The sequence below is a fragment of the Lissotriton vulgaris genome, chromosome 1_2 (assembly GCF_964263255.1).
Source record: "Lissotriton vulgaris chromosome 1_2, aLisVul1.2, whole genome shotgun sequence".
In the NCBI taxonomy this organism is placed as follows: Eukaryota; Metazoa; Chordata; class Amphibia; order Caudata; family Salamandridae; genus Lissotriton; species Lissotriton vulgaris.
In genome coordinates, this window is record NC_141686.1 from 125,553,597 (window position 1) to 125,571,769 (window position 18,173).

General features: G+C 38.9%; 1 protein-coding gene across 1 annotated transcript in view; it reads right to left on the bottom strand.

The window, feature by feature from the left end:
* Positions 1-18,173, bottom strand: part of LOC147734673 (estradiol 17 beta-dehydrogenase 5-like) — a 231,481-nt gene that overhangs the window by 153,158 nt on the left and 60,150 nt on the right. The window contains exon 2 of the mRNA XM_086952967.1: positions 7,417-7,584. Coding sequence (XP_086809093.1) covers positions 7,417-7,584 — 168 coding nt within the window. The remainder of the gene's footprint in view (positions 1-7,416; positions 7,585-18,173) is intronic.

Consider the following 18,173-nt stretch of genomic DNA (forward strand, 5'->3'; position numbering starts at 1 on the left):
TCCATAAAACATAAAGAAAACATTTAAAAAACATCACATTTGTCACAATCATATAGAGACATTAATAGTCCTTGTGCGTTAAAGCACATACAGATACCATTTGATTTTATCTAAAGCAGATCACATAGAAACAAAGTACCTTAGTACATTGGGTAAACCATCAAAGTGCAACACCTCTAGCAGCTATACTAAATGCTTGTACTGAAAAAAAAAACATATGAACTTCCATAAAATATAAAACACCCAACACTGTAACAGGTGCAATTTAAAATATTATATCAGCTATACTAAATGCTTGTACTGAATAAACAAACATATGACCTTCCATAAAATATAAAACACCCAACACTGTAACAGGTGCAATTTAAAATATTATATTAATGAAAACCACTGCAAAATCAGGAGTCATTAGAAGAAATAGCAGCAACACTAGCTAAAAATCTCATGCAGAATTTAAGAATTTGGCAATGCTGCTGACAGTGACATCACTAGTGTCAGATCTCAAGATTCTGAGTGAGATTTCATATTGCCTAATGCGTATAAGTTGGCACATAGGTTTGATCCACTTCCTAAGTGGAAGTGCATTTTAATACAGAAGCTATACATAGGCAGGATTCCAATCTAAATTGTGTGTATAACTGCTTGGCCAAGGGACCTAGCTTTTATCAAGGAAAGATGTATATAAGGGAGTGGCTTTGTGGTCTAGGAATCTATGAGTCAATCTGCCTGCCTTTCAACTCCTTACTTCCATTTCACTAAGCACACCCTTTGCTTTTCTTTGATTAATGATGTTGTTACTGAACTGGCATCAGCTGGGGATTCTCTGAGAGGATGAAGGTCGAATTTGAATAACATGCTGTGATATAGGCTAACCAGTGAATTTGTAAATGTCCCTTAGAACTTAATTCCCTTAATGGTAACATATACACCTCTAATTCATCAGTTCAATTTGTGCCAGTACTGCAAGGGTCCCAACTTCAGAGTGGAAGTGATCGGACACACGCTGAAATCCAATAACAGGGGAAGGTGAGAGGCACTATGCTGGAGGTTTAGTAGGGTCCTGAAAAACCTGTTTTCAACCACAGCGAGACCATTGCCTTTCACATGGCCCCACAGGGTGGAACCATACAAGGCCAATCCTTAAAGTTTAACATTATACATTTCTACAGCTGGGGAAAGAACTCTAGACTTGGTTTTTTTTGCTAGCTCAATACAACATCTGATTGCTATTGTAGCTTTAAGATGCTCTTATTGATTTGTAACATCCAATTATGTTTACTGGACAATCTCACTCTTAAATAGACAAGGTTCTAGAGGTTCTGTACTGTAATGCAAGTTCTACGGCTTTGTAGGCTTGAATGCCATGTACATGGTCTTACTAATATGCAATACAAGCCCCCTTTTTATTAAAGAATACTAAAATGTGGACTCATATAGTCTGCATCCCTGCTGGAGTTTTAGAAATGGGGTTCCTATCATCAGCAAACAAGAGTGTTGGAATTTTGAAAGCACCTTGTGGTGTTGTTGTGTCATGCCTGGAATCAGGAACACTGCTGTGTTCCGGATTCCATGGGATGACAGTTACGACCCAGGTTCACTGATATAGACTGATTACATTTGCTCGTCAATAAATCTCCTTTAATCTACATTCCTGACTCTGGAATCGACTTCATTACACTGGCGACGATTGGGCAAGAACCTTAAAACAAACCTGGAGTCCTTACCTGCATCGTTGCTCCTCGTCAGATGCGGAGGATCACGAACTGTCAAGAAGAGCTGTCGGCGTTGTCTGCGCAGCGTCACGGACTGTGTCAGGATCAAGAAGGTGAAACCGCCACAGTTTTATGCCTTTGTATATCAAATATTAATAATTTTGGGCACTTTCATGAATCGAATCCTGGTGATTAAGACTACGCGAGTCTAGCAACTCGAGCCGGTGCGCATGCGCGTGACATCACAACGTTGTTTTACGCATTTTGACGCACGGCGGCCATCTTTTGGGAGAAAATCCAATGTAAAACAATGACAATCTGCTAACTTCGCGTATTAGCCTCATTGATCGTCCGAAAAAGCTTGATTTTAGCATTAACTCTTGAATTTCGCATTAATCCTGCGAGAAAAGTTTAATTCTGCTTTACAATTTACATAAAAAAATAAAAAAAATAAAGCAAAACGAACACTACTTTTACCTATCAAATTGTTTTAGGTTTTTGCTTTAATAAAATGGAAAGCTTTTCGGCACCACCACCATTTCTATCAAGCCCAGGGGAACCTATCCTTGAATGGAAAAGATGGAAAGAAGGTTTTTATGCTTACATTGAAGCTATTGGTGGAGATGACTATACCGATAAACGAAAACTTGCCATCTTAAAACACTGTCTAGGTGCTGAAGGAAGACATGTCTTAAGTCATTTACCTTTGTCTGCAAGTGGTGTATCATCTTCTGAAGAAGCCATTGATGTTTTCGAGGAAGCAATCAAACAGTTGGATAAACAGTATATTAAGAAAGTCAACGTTGTAGTTGCCTGTCATAAATCTTTAAGTAGGGGTCAATTACCAAGTGAATCTGTTGACTCATTTATGAATGACTTAAGAGTTTTGGCATCTAAGTGTAATTATTCAACCTTTCATGATCAGATGTTGCGTGATCAAATGGTCCACAAAATTGCTGATGTCAAGCTTCAAGGAAAACTTTTAGACACTGAGGATTTGACTTTAGACAAAGCGTTAGATATCGCACATCGTTTTGAAAACATGAAATTTGGAGTGAAGGAACTTGCAGAAAAAAGTATTGCTGAGGTCAATATTGTAAAGAAATCTAACTTTGAGGAAAGATCTTCATTCAGAAACAGAAACCAACAATTCCAAGAGAGGAGAGAATTTGCATGTTTTAAATGTGGTAGTCCGGATCACCTAGCAAATGATAGAAAGTGTCCGGCAATTGGTCAAGTGTGCAGATATTGCAAAATGAAGGGTCATTTTAGCAAAATGTGTAAGAATAAGAACAGGTTTAAAAGTAAGGGTTTTGATCAAAAAAGAAGTTCAGATGAGCATGTCAATGAAATTGATGACGATTACTTAGAAGAAGAATTTCTTTTTGCAGTGTTTGAAGTCAATGCATGTGATAAAGATTCTCCCTACTGCACTGTAAATGTTGGAGGGAAGGAAATCAATGGTATGGCGGATTCTGGGGCGAAACGTACTCTCATTGGTGAAGAATGGGTAAAAGAGTTTCCTGGTTTAAAATTATCTCCTCCAGACATAAAGTTGCTTGGGTATGGGAGGAAACCCATTGATATTCTTGGGTTTTTTACGACATCCCTAAGTTTCAAAGGTAAAACTATTAATTCCAAGGTTTATGTGGCTAAAGATGGCTCTTGTTTATTGGGATGGCCTCAACAGAGGGACTTAATTATAAAATTGGATCCCAATCATCCTGAACAAGTGCTTGGGTATTCTGATCTGGTGATGAGTGTAGAGTCTGATCTCGGCTCTGAATGTGAAAAGAAATTTCCTTCTGTTTTTTCTACGTCCACATTAGGTCTTTTGAAAAACTTTGAACACAAAATCATTCTTAGAGAAGATGCTGTACCAAAAGTCCATAAAGTTAGGAATGTCCCTTTACATTTAAGAGATGCTGTAAAATCTGAACTCAAAAGGTTATGAGATTTAGATGTCATTGAGGAGATAGAATCTTCTGTTTGGTTATCCCCGGTCGTTGTCGCTCACAAGCCCAACAGCAAAGTGAGACTTTGTGTGGATTTAAGAGATTTAAACGGGAACATATGGGTGGATAGACATCCGCTCCCCAATATTAATGAAATGTTCACTAAATTGAAGGGGGCATCCATTTTTTCTACTTTAGACCTGCCTAATGCTTATCACCAGATAGCGTTACACAAGGATAGTAAGCATTTGACATCTTTCATCACTTCAGAGGGTGCTTTCAGGTACAAAAGGATGCCTTTTGGTCTAATATCAGCATCTTCTGTCTTTCAAAGGTTGATGCACAACCTTTTTAAGGATTTTGATAATGTCTTGTACTTCCAACACGACATTTTGATCTTTGCATCTAATCCATCTGATCATTCCGAAATTCTGTATAAAGTATTATGTGTGTTGCAAGATAGTGGTCTAACACTTACAAAGGAAAAGTGTAAATTTGGTGTATCTTCTGATGACTATTTAGGACATACTATTAGTAAGGAAGGCATTTCCCCGAAAATGAATTTAGTCAAAGCCATAGAATTTGCTCCAGACCCTGTGAACAAAGATCAGCTCAGATCTTTCTTGGGGCTTGCCGAATACTATTCGAAATTCATTCCCCTGTTCTCTGATAAGACTGTGAGCATGAGGAACTTGATGAAAAAAAATGTTCAATTTCTTTGGGATGAAAATTGCAAAAAAGAGTTCTTGTTGTTGAAACAAAACATCGTATCTGCACCTGCTTTAGCAACGTTTAATACTGCACATTGTTCATTTATCATCACTGATGCAAGTAATGTGGGTGATGGTGCGGTTTTAATGCAGCGTCAAAAGGGCCAATTGGTAACAATTGGATTCGCATCTAGACCTTTAAGGGATGCGGAGTGCAAATACTCTACTTTAGAAAAGGAAGCTCTTGCTTGCTGGTGGGGCATAGAATATTTCCGCAAGTATGTGTACGGCACTGTTTTTAAGCTCTGGTCTGACCATCGCCCTTTAGTGGATTTATTTACTACCAAAGGTTGTGGTAAAGCGACTTCAAGGATTGCTAGATGGCAATACAAGCTTCAGGATTTTCATTTTAAAGTAGAGTATATCCCTGGTATTAGGAATGTGTTAACTGACTGTTTGTCTAGATTGCCCATTCCTGATGACAATGTTGTTGAAGAAGATAAGGATGATGATAATGTTGTGTCAATTTGTGAAATCTCCAAAGGTTGTATTGATGAGGATGCATGGAAATTGGCATGTGGTAGTGATTCTGTTCTTGGTGATATTTGTAATTTTGTAAAAACCCAGTGGCCATGCAAAGAGTTGTTGTCAGATGAGTTTCTTCCTTTCTTTCATGTTGCTCAGGAGTTGTCGGTTGTCGAAGGAGTTTTGTTTAGAGGTCTGCAATTAGTGGTCCCTCGTGAATTACAACCTATGATTTTAGAAATAGCTCACGAAGGACATCATGGAATGACATCCATGAAAAGAAGGATTAGAAGTAAATTCTGGTGGCCAGCAATGGATACGTGCATAGAACGGCATGTCAGAGACTGTTTGGATTGCTGTTTGTGTGATAAGTCTCAAAAGCATATTCTATATGAACGGTTACCCATCTCCAGACCTTCACGGGTTTGGGAAAGTGTATCATTGGATATTGCTGGTCCTTTGTCATTTAACAAGAGTGTGATGTATGCTATAATTTTGATAGACCAGTTGTCTCAATGGCCTGAGGTGAAAATGGTTTCTAACATAACATCTAGTGTAGTGATCAAGTTTTTGAATGAAGTGTTTGAAAGGGAGAGTTTTCCAGAATCTATTACAACTGACAATGGTGTGCAATTTGTATCCCTGGAGATGAGGGAGTTTTTGGAGCGTCATGGTATCAAACATAAATGTGTGTCAGTGTATTATCCCAAAAGTAATGGCATCGTTGAGAGGTGGATCAGGGTGTTTAAGGAAGGTCTTCAACTTGCCTTGCAGAATGGAAGAGATTGTAAACAAATCATTAGTGAAGTTCTGTGGTATTACAGAAACACACCCAGGAGTATGGGTGACCTGTCTCCTTTTGAGAAGATGAGAGGGAGGAGAAGTGGCTCCAACATGACTCAACCTTGGATGAGAATGCTTGGTACCAGTAGGGCTGTTGAGGTTGATCGTGCACCATGTAGTGGTTCTTCCCAGTTCTGTGTCAATGATTGGGTCCGTGTCAAGAAGTGTAGAAATGTTAAGTCTGGTGAGTCACGGTATTCTAGTCCTTTGATGGTCACCCGTGTTGGAAGACAAGTGGTTGAACTTTCAGACGGTAACGTGTGGAACTTGTCTAGGGTGGTTAAGGTTCCTAGGTGGTTGTGGCCCAAGGATGTGTCACCAGAGTCTAGAGTTCCATCCGGCTTGAGGTCTTCCAATGGTGCTAGCAATTGGAGGAAATTCTCTGGTTCTACAAACCTTCACAGTTTCCATCTACATTCCTGACTCTGGAATCGACTTCATTACACACCTATTTTCGGGACGTTGTTGCCAGGGAAATCTAAGAATTCGACTTGGCCACGTATATGTAATTTAAAAAGAAAAAGGGCACAAAACACAGCCCTTGAGAACTCCCTTCTCAATCCTAAAGGAGTAAGAAAGCTCTCCTCCACCTCATGGAGTCTTATTGTAACCAATAGAACACTATCTGGGACCCCGTGATGCCTAGAACACCCCACAACTTAGGTCAGGGAATCGAATCAAAGGCTGATTTTAGGTCATCAAAGGCCACATACATGTGTCCCTTCTCCACCAAAACAGTTAGTCAGCAAAGACCACGTACAAGTGGCCATTCTCCAGCACAACAGTTTTCCAATAGATTGTGCAAAAACAAAATATTTGACCATTCTGCTGACTTTTTGTCAAAAGCTAAATTGGAAGTCTGACAAAATATGATTTTCCAAGGCCCAATGAGACACAATAAAATATATGCATTTTTTTGCCTTAGACATTGCGAAAAACGCATAGGCTGATATGCTTTTCTGGAGGGAACCATTGTAAATTCTTTAATGAGATTGTACACCCAGGTTCCTAGGATTGCCCCATAAAAAGGTTTTAGAAAACTGACAGTCACAGATTTCCACACTTACTTTTGGTAATCTTCTGGAAAATATTTAGCAATACCTGCTTTGCAAGGGATACTATACACTTGTATATTTATTTGTGAAACTAAAACAGATTTAAAAAACTGAAGCAAACACACTTGCTATATTTTTTCATTGAAAATAGTTTTGAGGATTTTTTTCTTGCCCTGCTACCTTAGAAACGTGTTCAGGCATTTCCCAGGTGGAAAGTGGCAGGAAATAGATTTCTATAGAACCAGAAGCATTTGCATTTATCAGAATTTGCAAAGCATTCCTGCCTTGGAACACATTCTCCAAACTAATAATTGGACATTTACTCACACAGAAACCTCTATTTGGTTAAGTTAATGTGTGAGTATAAAACCACTAATTAGATTTACATAAGTCGTTTTGCACTTGTCAAAATGTCTATCATCATTCATATGTTAGATTTCAATAGTTTTGTGAATGAGACCCAGATATTCGAGTGGTGAGATATAATTTGTAAAAAAAACAGACTTTATTAGTTTGAACAAAATGATAAAAATTGGTATAGAATCCCAAATCCCAGATTAAGAGAAAAATATCTTTTTCAGGAATCTTTAAGTTACCCAACATTTCTAGACGTTACCTTGCCAGTGTAAAATATGTCTTCCCGCTTTACTGTGCCATCCGCAATTTTTTCTCTAATGGCCTTCCCAACGTTGGCCTCATTACCATAAACCAGGGCACCATCAATATGGCGAAAGCCTGCATCAATAGCCACCTTAGTAGCCTCGTAGGCCGCTGATCCTGGAACCTGCAGAGAGAAGGTGGAGAGTCTCAGACTAGCTTGTCACACATGGGCGGGAAAGGCAGTTTGTTAAATGTTCCTGATATGCCTCCAGGCTAAGGCATTACAATTAGTTTGTTCTTTCTGTGGATCTATTCCAGTACAAGTGCTACATGCCGACATTCATCACCATCAAACCCGATTTCTATTATCTCATACACTGCATCACCAACAAACCTGGTTTATATTGTATGTAACATTAGGTCAACGCTTATACCAGCAACCCCCTCTTCTGCATTTGTTTTTTTGCGAGATTTGGTGCATTGCACAGAAAAGCTACAAAAACCTGACTGGTAACTGTAAGGTCTGTACTAATTGCGGCCACATTTTTGTTCCATTTCAGGAAGGTGTCACAAATGCTCTTCTCCTTCCCATTACTTCTCTGACTTGACCAGTGGAAGACAGAGGAAAGATTGCATGGCTCAGCCAACCCCTGTGTTTTTGTTTGTTTCCGAAAGACTCACACCACTTGTTTTCAAGCATGTTCTCCAATCTTGTGGTGGTGGCATCCAGTAACGTGACTGGCATGTCAGGTCTAAAAAGAACATGGCCAAACCTGTGTTTATTTTTGGACATCATGTCAAACATGCAACATCCATTAGACAACGTTACCCCACGCTCACACCCCATCCCTTTCACCCCCATTGCACCAACCTCTTAGGAAATCAAGGTACTGTTCTGGTGGGACACAAATCTTGCACTATTATAACCTAGGCACGCCAAGGCTTGACACTTAACCAACCAAGATCACAAGTACAAAACACACAGAAACAGCTGTATGTAAAGTGCATGCTGTGATGCACAGATCTCTGAAAAAGATACATAAATATCAATTATTCACACAGAAAGCTCATTCATAATATTATGAAAAACCTCCAGAATTGTCACACAATTTCCCACATTTTCATGTATTCATTCAGTGTGTGAGTTTTTTCTGTGATTGTTTTTGTCCTACCTATATGTTGTACGTTATTACATGTTTTGCCTCGCACAATGTTTACATTTGTTATGGTTCAATGTTCTGCATGCCTTTTCCATGGTTTCCATCTACAACTGTGTTAGGTGTCGTTTGGAATACATGGGATCAGTGCCTGCGGGACGTGGGCTTCTTTTAATCAATAAAGCTTGCTGTTTGTATAAACTACTTACTATGTTTTTGCCTTTAATTAATCAATTCACATTAATGTATTGTATATCTGCATTTGCCAGAGCGGTCTGTAGGAGTAATACGAGAAAATACATGAATGTCTGAATATGTATAAGAAAATAAGATAAGAAATGTAAACATCAGTTTGCGATAGATCATCTATGTCTATGTTTCCTCTTAAAATGGAATTTCATAGCTCCTGCAGTTTAAAATAACTTCAGTTTTAAGACAGTTCTTTTCTGCTTGACTTTGGGGTACTTCTAACCATGACAGCGTTATTAAATTTAACAAAATCTTAACTATTGATGTGAATTAGTCCAATCTGATTTCTAGCTTTAATTTGCTTTGTAATAACTTTGTTATATCCTGATTGTATTTATGTATGATTCCCAGCCTAGCAGTATCCCTGCTGCTCAGCCAGAGTGAGAGTTGGTATTGGAATGTTGGTGTGACTGTGAGGCATGGATTCCTTGGGTGCCTGTGTGGAGGAGTGGTGACAGTTGGAGATAGGTTGAGCGGCAGGGAGGCTGCTCCTGGTGGGTCTGCCCTAAGAGCTGAAGAGGCTGGTGTAACAGTATTACCAAGATAAGGACCAATGTACATATTTACCATCCTGCAACCAAGAAGTTAATAAAGTTATTTATAAAACTCAACTCGGCTATGTCTGGTAAGCCACAAAGCACTTCAGCATTAACAATAATCACTGCCAGTAAACGTATTTATGTGTTGTCTCATCTCCAACTGATCAGCTGTGTCACTTGCCTCATCTGGGACCTTATTGATCATTGTGTGCGCCTACCCGTTGGGACGCTGAAGTTACTATTTAAAATAAAGCAGACACTAATCGAACTGCATTGCAGAGTGTGCAAATTCTTACTGAGGTCAAAAAAGGAGATCAGGAGTAGCAGGAACCATTGAGGATCATCAGATGGCATCGCCTACCGTAGCCATGGAATTTGGCCTGTGATTGCATGTTAGATGGAAAGGTAAAAATTCAAGTAAATGATTGTTTTACCCAATGTGGTGAGATTGTCAGAGATGCAGGTTGGCCCTCTTCTATAATTGTTCATGTGTTCTAGACTTGATTAAATGCTGCTCCGGGGAATTAGGAATTATAACCCCAGTGTTAAATCAATGATTGTTATCTGATGTCTCTGTTTTTAACTGGGTCGACACAGTAGGTCCAATGGACGTTTTGATAATTGTGTCAACAGATCAGAAGCAGGAACCCCTTAGGATTGCAGATGTGCAAAAGTACTTAAGTTGAGAATAATGAGGTTAATGAAGAGGTTGTTGCTAAAGTGAAAAGCGGTAAATATACTAAACAAAAAACGGAATCAGTAAAAACCCATGAGTTTAAAAAAAAAGATTTGAAATGTTATTGTTGTGGCAGTGGCTTGCATTTGGCTAGTAGTGTGTTTTGTTCTGTACTCAAAGAAAAAAATTCTAATTGTGGGTTGATTAGCTATTATGCTAGAATTTGTAAAAGTAAAAAGGGAAAAAAAGTGCAATGTGCTGATGAGGGCACTTCAAGCGCGGATGAAAAATTAGTATGATGAGGGCACTTCAAGCGCGGATGAAAAATTAGTAAAGAAAACTATGTATTGTTCCCTAAAAGATGTGACGGATTTTATTTTTATTTTTTATCCTCATTTGTGTGCGAAGCTCCAATCTACCAAAACCAAAGAGAAAACCACCACAGAGCAATAGGCCGACTAGTCGTGTATTGTGCCAACTCAGCTTATAGCTGGTAAGGAAATTGTAGGGCGCGAAGCGAGGCCAGTTCCTTTCAGCACTTTATACGGAGACCAATCTTAAACCAGCTTAGGATAGTATCTCAGTTGATAGTGCCCGACTTATCGAGACCACTTTGGTACCAAGACTGTCAATCTTGATAGCCAGGATGGGCAGTGCACACGTTAATCATTGGACCTGGGGGAAAAAAAAAAAAAAAAAACACCCAGGTATGGTCTCGACTATCCAAGCATTGCCCAAAACGCTCTACTATTTAAGTTTCCTGTCCTGGCTAGGTCAAGTTTGGAGATTTGAAGAAGAGATGTTCGCCATTCATGCACTGTTGGTGGTTGAGCATCTTTCCAATGTCTGCAAATCTCCCTACGTGCGGCAAGTATGGAATAGAATATCAATTTGGTTGCTGAATTGCAGATTTTATTTCTTAGACCAAAGATAACAAGAACCAGGTCTATATTGACATGTTCACCCAAAGATTGCGATAGCTTATTCTTAATGGCTTCCCAAAATTCTGTTAGATTTGGGCATTCTAGGAGCATGTGTGTATCCGTGGCTTCAATTAACCCGCATCTCGGACATTTAACTGGACCTGTTGATGAAAATTTAGTTAACCTATAGGGAGAATAATATGCCCTATGTATAGTAAAAAGGTGGTTCCTACGAAGCCACGAAGGTTTAACTAACTCCCATAACAATGAGCAAGAGGCAGACCAGAGCTCTTCCGCATCTAAGCCTGGCATTAATTCTGCCCACAATGTAGTTGGTAACTGGAAGCTGTCATCCATTTCATCTATGATTTTATTATACCAGCGTGAGATTTCTTTTTTTGCCACTGGGCTGTCCAATAAGCAAGTGATCAAGTCACTAAACCCGCCTATAGGATGCTTGTTACGTCTCAATGGCGGATCTTTATATGACTGAGCCCAGCTGGAAATCTGGATATATTTAAATCTTGACAACCCGGGACCTACTTTATTGCTAAGATAATCCCATGGGAGTAAAGACCCGTCCATAAACAGGTCGTCCCAACAATGGATATCTGCTTCTAATAGCGAATTGTTTAAGGCATCCATTGTCCATAAGGGAGGATCGGGTAAGTTCCATATTGGAGCTTTTGCAGAATAATAGCCAATCTTAATCGCTTGCCTAATTTTATACCACGTGGATACAAACCCTTTTAGAACTTTAAATTTTATCTTTTTAAAGAATTTGGGATCACCAAACTTAAACAAGAATCTGGCGTGAACAACTCCTTCACAAACCAATAAAGTAGAGAAACGCGGGCCCATCCCTGTAGATATAGGGGTTTTAAACAACATACGCATATGCGATAATTGGAACGCCCATGCGTATATTTGAAAGTCTGGGCCAGCCAACCCCCCTTTCTCCCTACGATGCCTAATTTTTTTCCAAGAGATTCTGGCACTTTTATTATTCCATATAAAACTGGTAATCGCACTCTGTAGTTTAGAAATTAATTTAGGATCAAAATAAAGTGGTATTGTGTTAAATAAAAAAGAAACTTTCGGTAAAATGCTCATCTTCACCAAATTAAGTTTACCCAAAATGGAAAGTGGAAGGTGAGACCAGTCTCTCATAAGTTTCCGGCACTCTGCAGCCACTTTATTAAAGTTTAGAGAGGCAATAGCGTCAATGTCATTAACTATATTCACCCCCAAATAGCGAATTTGGCTTTTTGATGTCCCATTATTATTCGTTCTATTACAGTTCCAGGACATTGATTCTGTCTTCAGGGCATTAATTTCATACCCTGACACTTTCCCAAATGTAAGTGCCTGATCAATTATCTCTGGGTATGCCTCTTCGTAACTTGTGGAGAAAATCATAATATCATCGGCGTAAAGTGCCACCTTCTTATCCCAGCCACCAAAAATAAAAGGTTTAATAAGTCTATTGTCCCTAAGAGTCTGAGCAAATGGTTCTATATATACGTCGAAAAGGAGGGGGGACAGGGGACAACCCTGTCTGGTTCCTCTCATAACCTTGAAGGGCTCTGTCAAGCCACCATTAATTAGCAAAGAAGCAGATGGATTACGATACAGAAGCTCTATGGTCCTCCGAAATCTATCCCCCACGTTAAACCTCTTCAAAGCCTCCGATAGGTATAGCCAATTCACCCTATCGAAGGCCTTGGTGGCATCAAGGGTAAGAACAACCAGTGGGATTTCCTGCTTTATTGCAATATCTATTGAGCCAATCAATTCATATGTAAGTTCACCAAGCTGTCTCCCTTTAATAAACCCCTTTTGGTTCGAAGCTATAATATCCGGAGCCACCCGACCGAGCCGATTAGCTAATATAGATGTAAAAATTTTGTAATCGGCATTTAATATGGAGATGGGTCTGTATGAGCCGCAATCAGAAGCGGGTTTACCATGCTTCAGGATGAGGGTTATAGAGGCATTATTCCATGACTCTGGTGGTAATTCGCCTTCTCTAAGAATTTGGTTGAACAAAGTGGCCAGCACTGGTGCGACCTCCGAGACAAGTTTTTTATAAATCTCACAAGGCATCCCATCAGTACCCACCGCCTTTCCACTCTTAGCTTTCTTAATGGCCTCCTCGACCTCTGTTATGGTTATTTCTTTATCTAGTGAGCAGGATTGCTCTGTAGTTAAGGACGGAAGGGATATACCTTCCAGCCAATTAATAATGTCACTCTGTTTAGGCTTAAGATCGTCTTGGTATATAGACTCAAAGAAATTCCTAAAGACTGCTCTAATTTCCTCATCCCTGGTAACAGTGCCCTGCGCTGATGTGACTGAACAAATATTGTTACGGACCCGGTCAGATTTTGTTTTCCAGGCAAGTAGCTTTCCTGCCCCCTCTCCATATTGAAAATGCGAAAGTTTGCTTGCCTCCCATCTCTGTATAACCCGCTTCTCCAGTACTGCTGACAATAAAAGCTTCAACCTATTCAATTCAGCTTGTTTAATGGTAATGGTTTGATTATCTGTAGGAGTGGTGTTATCTATATCCCTTTGTAGAGTCGAGATATTTCTTTCAATGGAGGTTACTTCGTCTGTATATTGTCTCGCACGGTAGACTACTTTATTTTTAATAAGACCTCTTAATGTACTCTTGAATGCTTCCCAAATTATTCCAATGGGGGCTGTATCCTTATTAGTACTAAAGAAGTATCTTGTCTCTAATTGTAGAAAAGTAATATCTTCTGTTGAAGAGAGAAGAGATCTGTCAAAAGACCATATTCTAGTAAGAGGTGTCGAAGTCAGTTTTAAATCTAGCACTACTGCAGAGTGGTCAGAGAGATGTATTGGATAGGAGTGTATTGCAATGATATAATCAGCTAGGGCTCTACTTGTGAGGATGAAATCAATTCTGGATCTGTGCCTATATTTCCAGTTTCTAAACGAAAATTCTTGCTTTAGACCCTCTTTAAATCTCCAAATATCTATATAATCGTATTGGTTCATTAAACCTAATAGACAGTTTCTAGATTTAGAGATGGTTTTCTGCCTACTGTTAGGGGATTTATCTAAAAGTGGATTCAAAGTTATATTGAAATCTCCTGCTATAATCACAGGGTCTGGGAAGCTAAGTAGGTGGCTGAAAAGTGTTTCCAATGCTGAGGGGTCATCTATATTGGGGCCATAATATCCTACAAGAGTTAGCTTAGTGTCACCTAGTTCTATTGCTGCAATGGCCCATCTCCCTCCGGTGTCTACTTTATGCTGTGTTAGTTTAAATATCACAGATTTTTTAAATATGATCGAGACCCCCGTGTGTTAGAACCTTGTTTTGTTGAGATAGCTGATTCTATCCATCTATTTCTATGAACCAAATCGAGCATCTCACTCTCGATTAAATGTGTTTCCTGGAGGATAATGATCCCTGCATCACTGTCTCGGAGATACTGCATAATTTTGTTAGCCCGCGGTTTGGTGCGGAGACCATTAACATTCCAGGATAATATTTTTAATTTACTCATTAGGTTGTAAAAAGAAAAAAAAAAAGTAGATTGTTATGGCTGACTTTAAGAAGAGGGAACTGGAAAGTTCAAGAAAATTATTATTATGTGGCTTAAGATGAGAAGAAAACATAATGTTAAGAAAGTTATTTACACAAACCGATTGGAGCTCTTTTTTTGAAACATAGTTGTGCCCCCTTACCCCCCCATTCCCTCCCCGACACCCACCCTGGGAAAACCCCGTACTCACCAACCGGAAAACTTCCGGAAGTAAGTGCCCCTAGCTCTTCCCCATCTCGTCACCGCGTGCCTATTAATATCTACAGTGTGACTCGCCATTACATTCTATGTTTGACTCAGAAGTGAGTTGTGTGTTTGTGTTTGTGTTTTTTTTTTTATTTTTTTTTTATTTTTACTTGCCCCCTTTCCCCTTATTTTTTTTTAACTTTATCTTTATATTTCCTTAAACCCCTCTTTTTTCCCCTTTATTAACACTCCTCTTATTCCCCTTAAATCCCTATTTTTTTTTAATTTATTTTTTTTACCAGGGGTTTTTTTTTCTTCTTCCCTTTTCTCCTTTTTTTCCCCTTTTCCTTTAACCAGGTTCACTCTTTATAAGCTTTATGAACGTTTTTTTTTTTTTTTAACATTTAAACTGTAGAACCTCAAGAAATCTACGCAACGGTAGTAAGGGGGATCTTTAAATCCAAAAGTCATTAGCGATCTTAATTCTACTGATTGTGATTGGTTTATTCCCACAGATCTTAGTGTCACACTCTTTGATTCTTATTGCCAAAGGACAATAACAGATCGTCTGCTGCTTGCACTGATCTAACGTTGTGCATTTTATTGTCTAACATGATTTTAAGGGATGCAGGGAAACCCATCTGAACTGTTGCGCCTAGCTTACGGAAAGCATCCATCCTTCGCCCAAGCTCCCACTGTTTATCCAAGGTAAAGCGGGACAGATCTGAGCGAATCTGAAAGTTGTAGCCTTTGCATGTTTGTGACTTAAGCTTAAGTGCCTGATTCAAAATTTGTTCTTTCAAGGAGTAAGTATGAAACTTTACGAGGATTTTCCTAGGCTTGGCCCGCTGGATGTTCCGTCTGAAAGGATCTCGGTGTATGCGCTGAATATCCGCTGCTAATTCCTCAATGGATTGAGAAAGATTTAATGATTCTTTTAGTAAAGTAGTTATATAACTCTTAATATCCACTCCTTCACTTCCCTCAGGAATATTCAAACTGCTTATGTTACTCCGCCGTGCATTGTTTTCTAAAACCTCCATCCTTTCAGAGAGAGCTTGATCTTCTTTCCTTAGTTTTGCGATGTCTTCCGTGGTGCCCTCTGATGTGACGGATGAGACAAAAGTTGAAAAGCAGTTTTTGTTGAATATAAAAGGTGATTTTGGAGAAATCACCAAAAAAACATTTGCAACATGAAGATTGGAAGAGTTTCCATTCGGATGTATGCAAACTCCGGTTCTCTATATACCATTGTAAGTGAGGATGTGCGGAATGTAAAGCTTAAGAAGAGTTTGGGTAACAAACTTCTGGCTCCTGACATGAACCCAAAAGGATATTGGGGAGAAAAAATAGACATGGTAAGGTTTAGATCCCTTATTTTCAGATTTAAATATAGGGAATCAGTCAGTCAAATCACTTTATTCGATTAGTTAAAATCATAAACTACAGTACACATAGCACAATATAATAAAATCATGTAACCAATTAAGACAATTGTGTGATTTTTTTTAAAAAGGAATTAATACAGCAGGATCAATTTTCTAATGAAAAAGAGCTTAAAACAGAATTAAAAATATTTTCATAAAACATAAAGCAGAGGTTATGATATAAAGTCATACTGATTTTATCATAGGGTACCGTTTTTTATTACGACGAACAGCTGCCACTTAAAAACTGGCAATGTTGAAATCTCCCAAGGATCGTTAAGCAGCTGAAGATAAAATAAGGCTGGTCTGACCTGTAAGAAACCCTTTCCTCTTAACAGAGGAACTAAAAACCTTCTGCGAATCTCACTATAATAGTCTCAAAACATTATGAGATGCATTGTGTCCTGTGGTGAAAAATTATCAAAAGGACATGGGCCTATATCAGAGCAGGGTGTCTCTAGGAAAGTTGTATGTGGCAAAATGTGGACCATCTGTACTAGGGTGGAGAGATCAAGGTAAATGTAAGATTGTTCTAAATCGCAATATCCCTGATCCTTTGTTAGTAATAGATGAAGGCTGGTCTATAGGCAACGTGATGCTAAATAAATTTGCCAAAGTTTTCTGCGGGAAAGTTGGAATTTTCAATTGTTTTGAACACTGTATAGTTCTAAAGATTGATACTTGCCCGAAAATTCACAAAGCAAGAGACATACCCATACTCATAATAAATGAAATTGAAAAGGAATTGGAAAAATTGGTTAGTGAGGATATCATTGAGACTATTGATTCATTAGAGTGGATATACCCCATTGTGGTAGCCAGGCGTCCCAACGGAAAAATCAGCTTTGATTTGACTTACGCCACCTTAATGGTAGTCAACGAGTTTCCCCTCCCCAAGATCCCTGGGAAGCTAGCACTTATCTGCGGCTTACCATCAGATTCTGTTAAACAAGGAGAGCAAACCTTTAACTGCATTTATCCCCGCGGTGGCATGTTTTCAATATAAAAGGATGCCCTTTGGATTAGCATCTGCATCAGCTATTTTTCAAAGGGTGATGCACCAGCTTTTTGGTAAGCACCTCAAGGTGAGGTGCTTCCAAGATGACATTTTGGCTTTTAGTAAGGACATAGCAGAACATGATTGTGTGTTAGAGGGAGTTCTGGGTAGTTTGGAGGAGAAAGGGTTAACTGTGGAGCACTCAAAGTGTAAAGTTTGGACTGAAATCTGTGACATATTTGTGTAATTTTTTATGTGATGAGGACATTGTCACCAAAACACAGTTGGTTGAAACTATTAAGAATGCCCCTCATCCTGTTAATAAAGATGAAGTTAGATCTTTCCTTGGCATGGTAGAGTTTGATGCCAAATTATGTTGAAGGATTTTCTAGCAAAGTGTTTAATATCAGGCAGTTACTTAAGGGCAATGTGAAAGTCTGTTGGTCTGACCTGTGGAAAAGTGAATTTGAGAACATTAAGGAGGCTAAAATTCATGATCCAGTTTTAAGTTGCTTTGATGTGGATAGTAAGTGTGTTATTACCTAGATGCCATTACATGTAATGGGGTGACCCTGTAACCCTCAGAACCTGGGTGGGTAATAGAACAATAATAATGGTTCTGTCGGACTGAAATACACAGTAATATAGTATTTCCTGGTTTGTTACTCACAACATCCGTCCCTATAAGGGTACAACGATAGCGGTACCTATACCAATATGAAACAGAACACACTGACCACACTGACCACAATGAAGATTAGAGTAAAGTTTTAGTCATATACTTTTATCTTCTCTGAATTGTATTAAAACATTGATTATAGCTGTCCAGACAAACACAAAACATATATACCACATACATTTTGAGTAGGACTCATATACATTTAAAACAACATACAAAATTGTCAAGTCACGAAATTATTAGTAGCATCAACTATAAGAACAATAATCCACTAGGCATATCAATCAATTCTTGGTTCCTAGTAGATTTTATAAAGTTGATTTCACGATAGAGAAAATGCGTCGACGTTTCGACCCTGG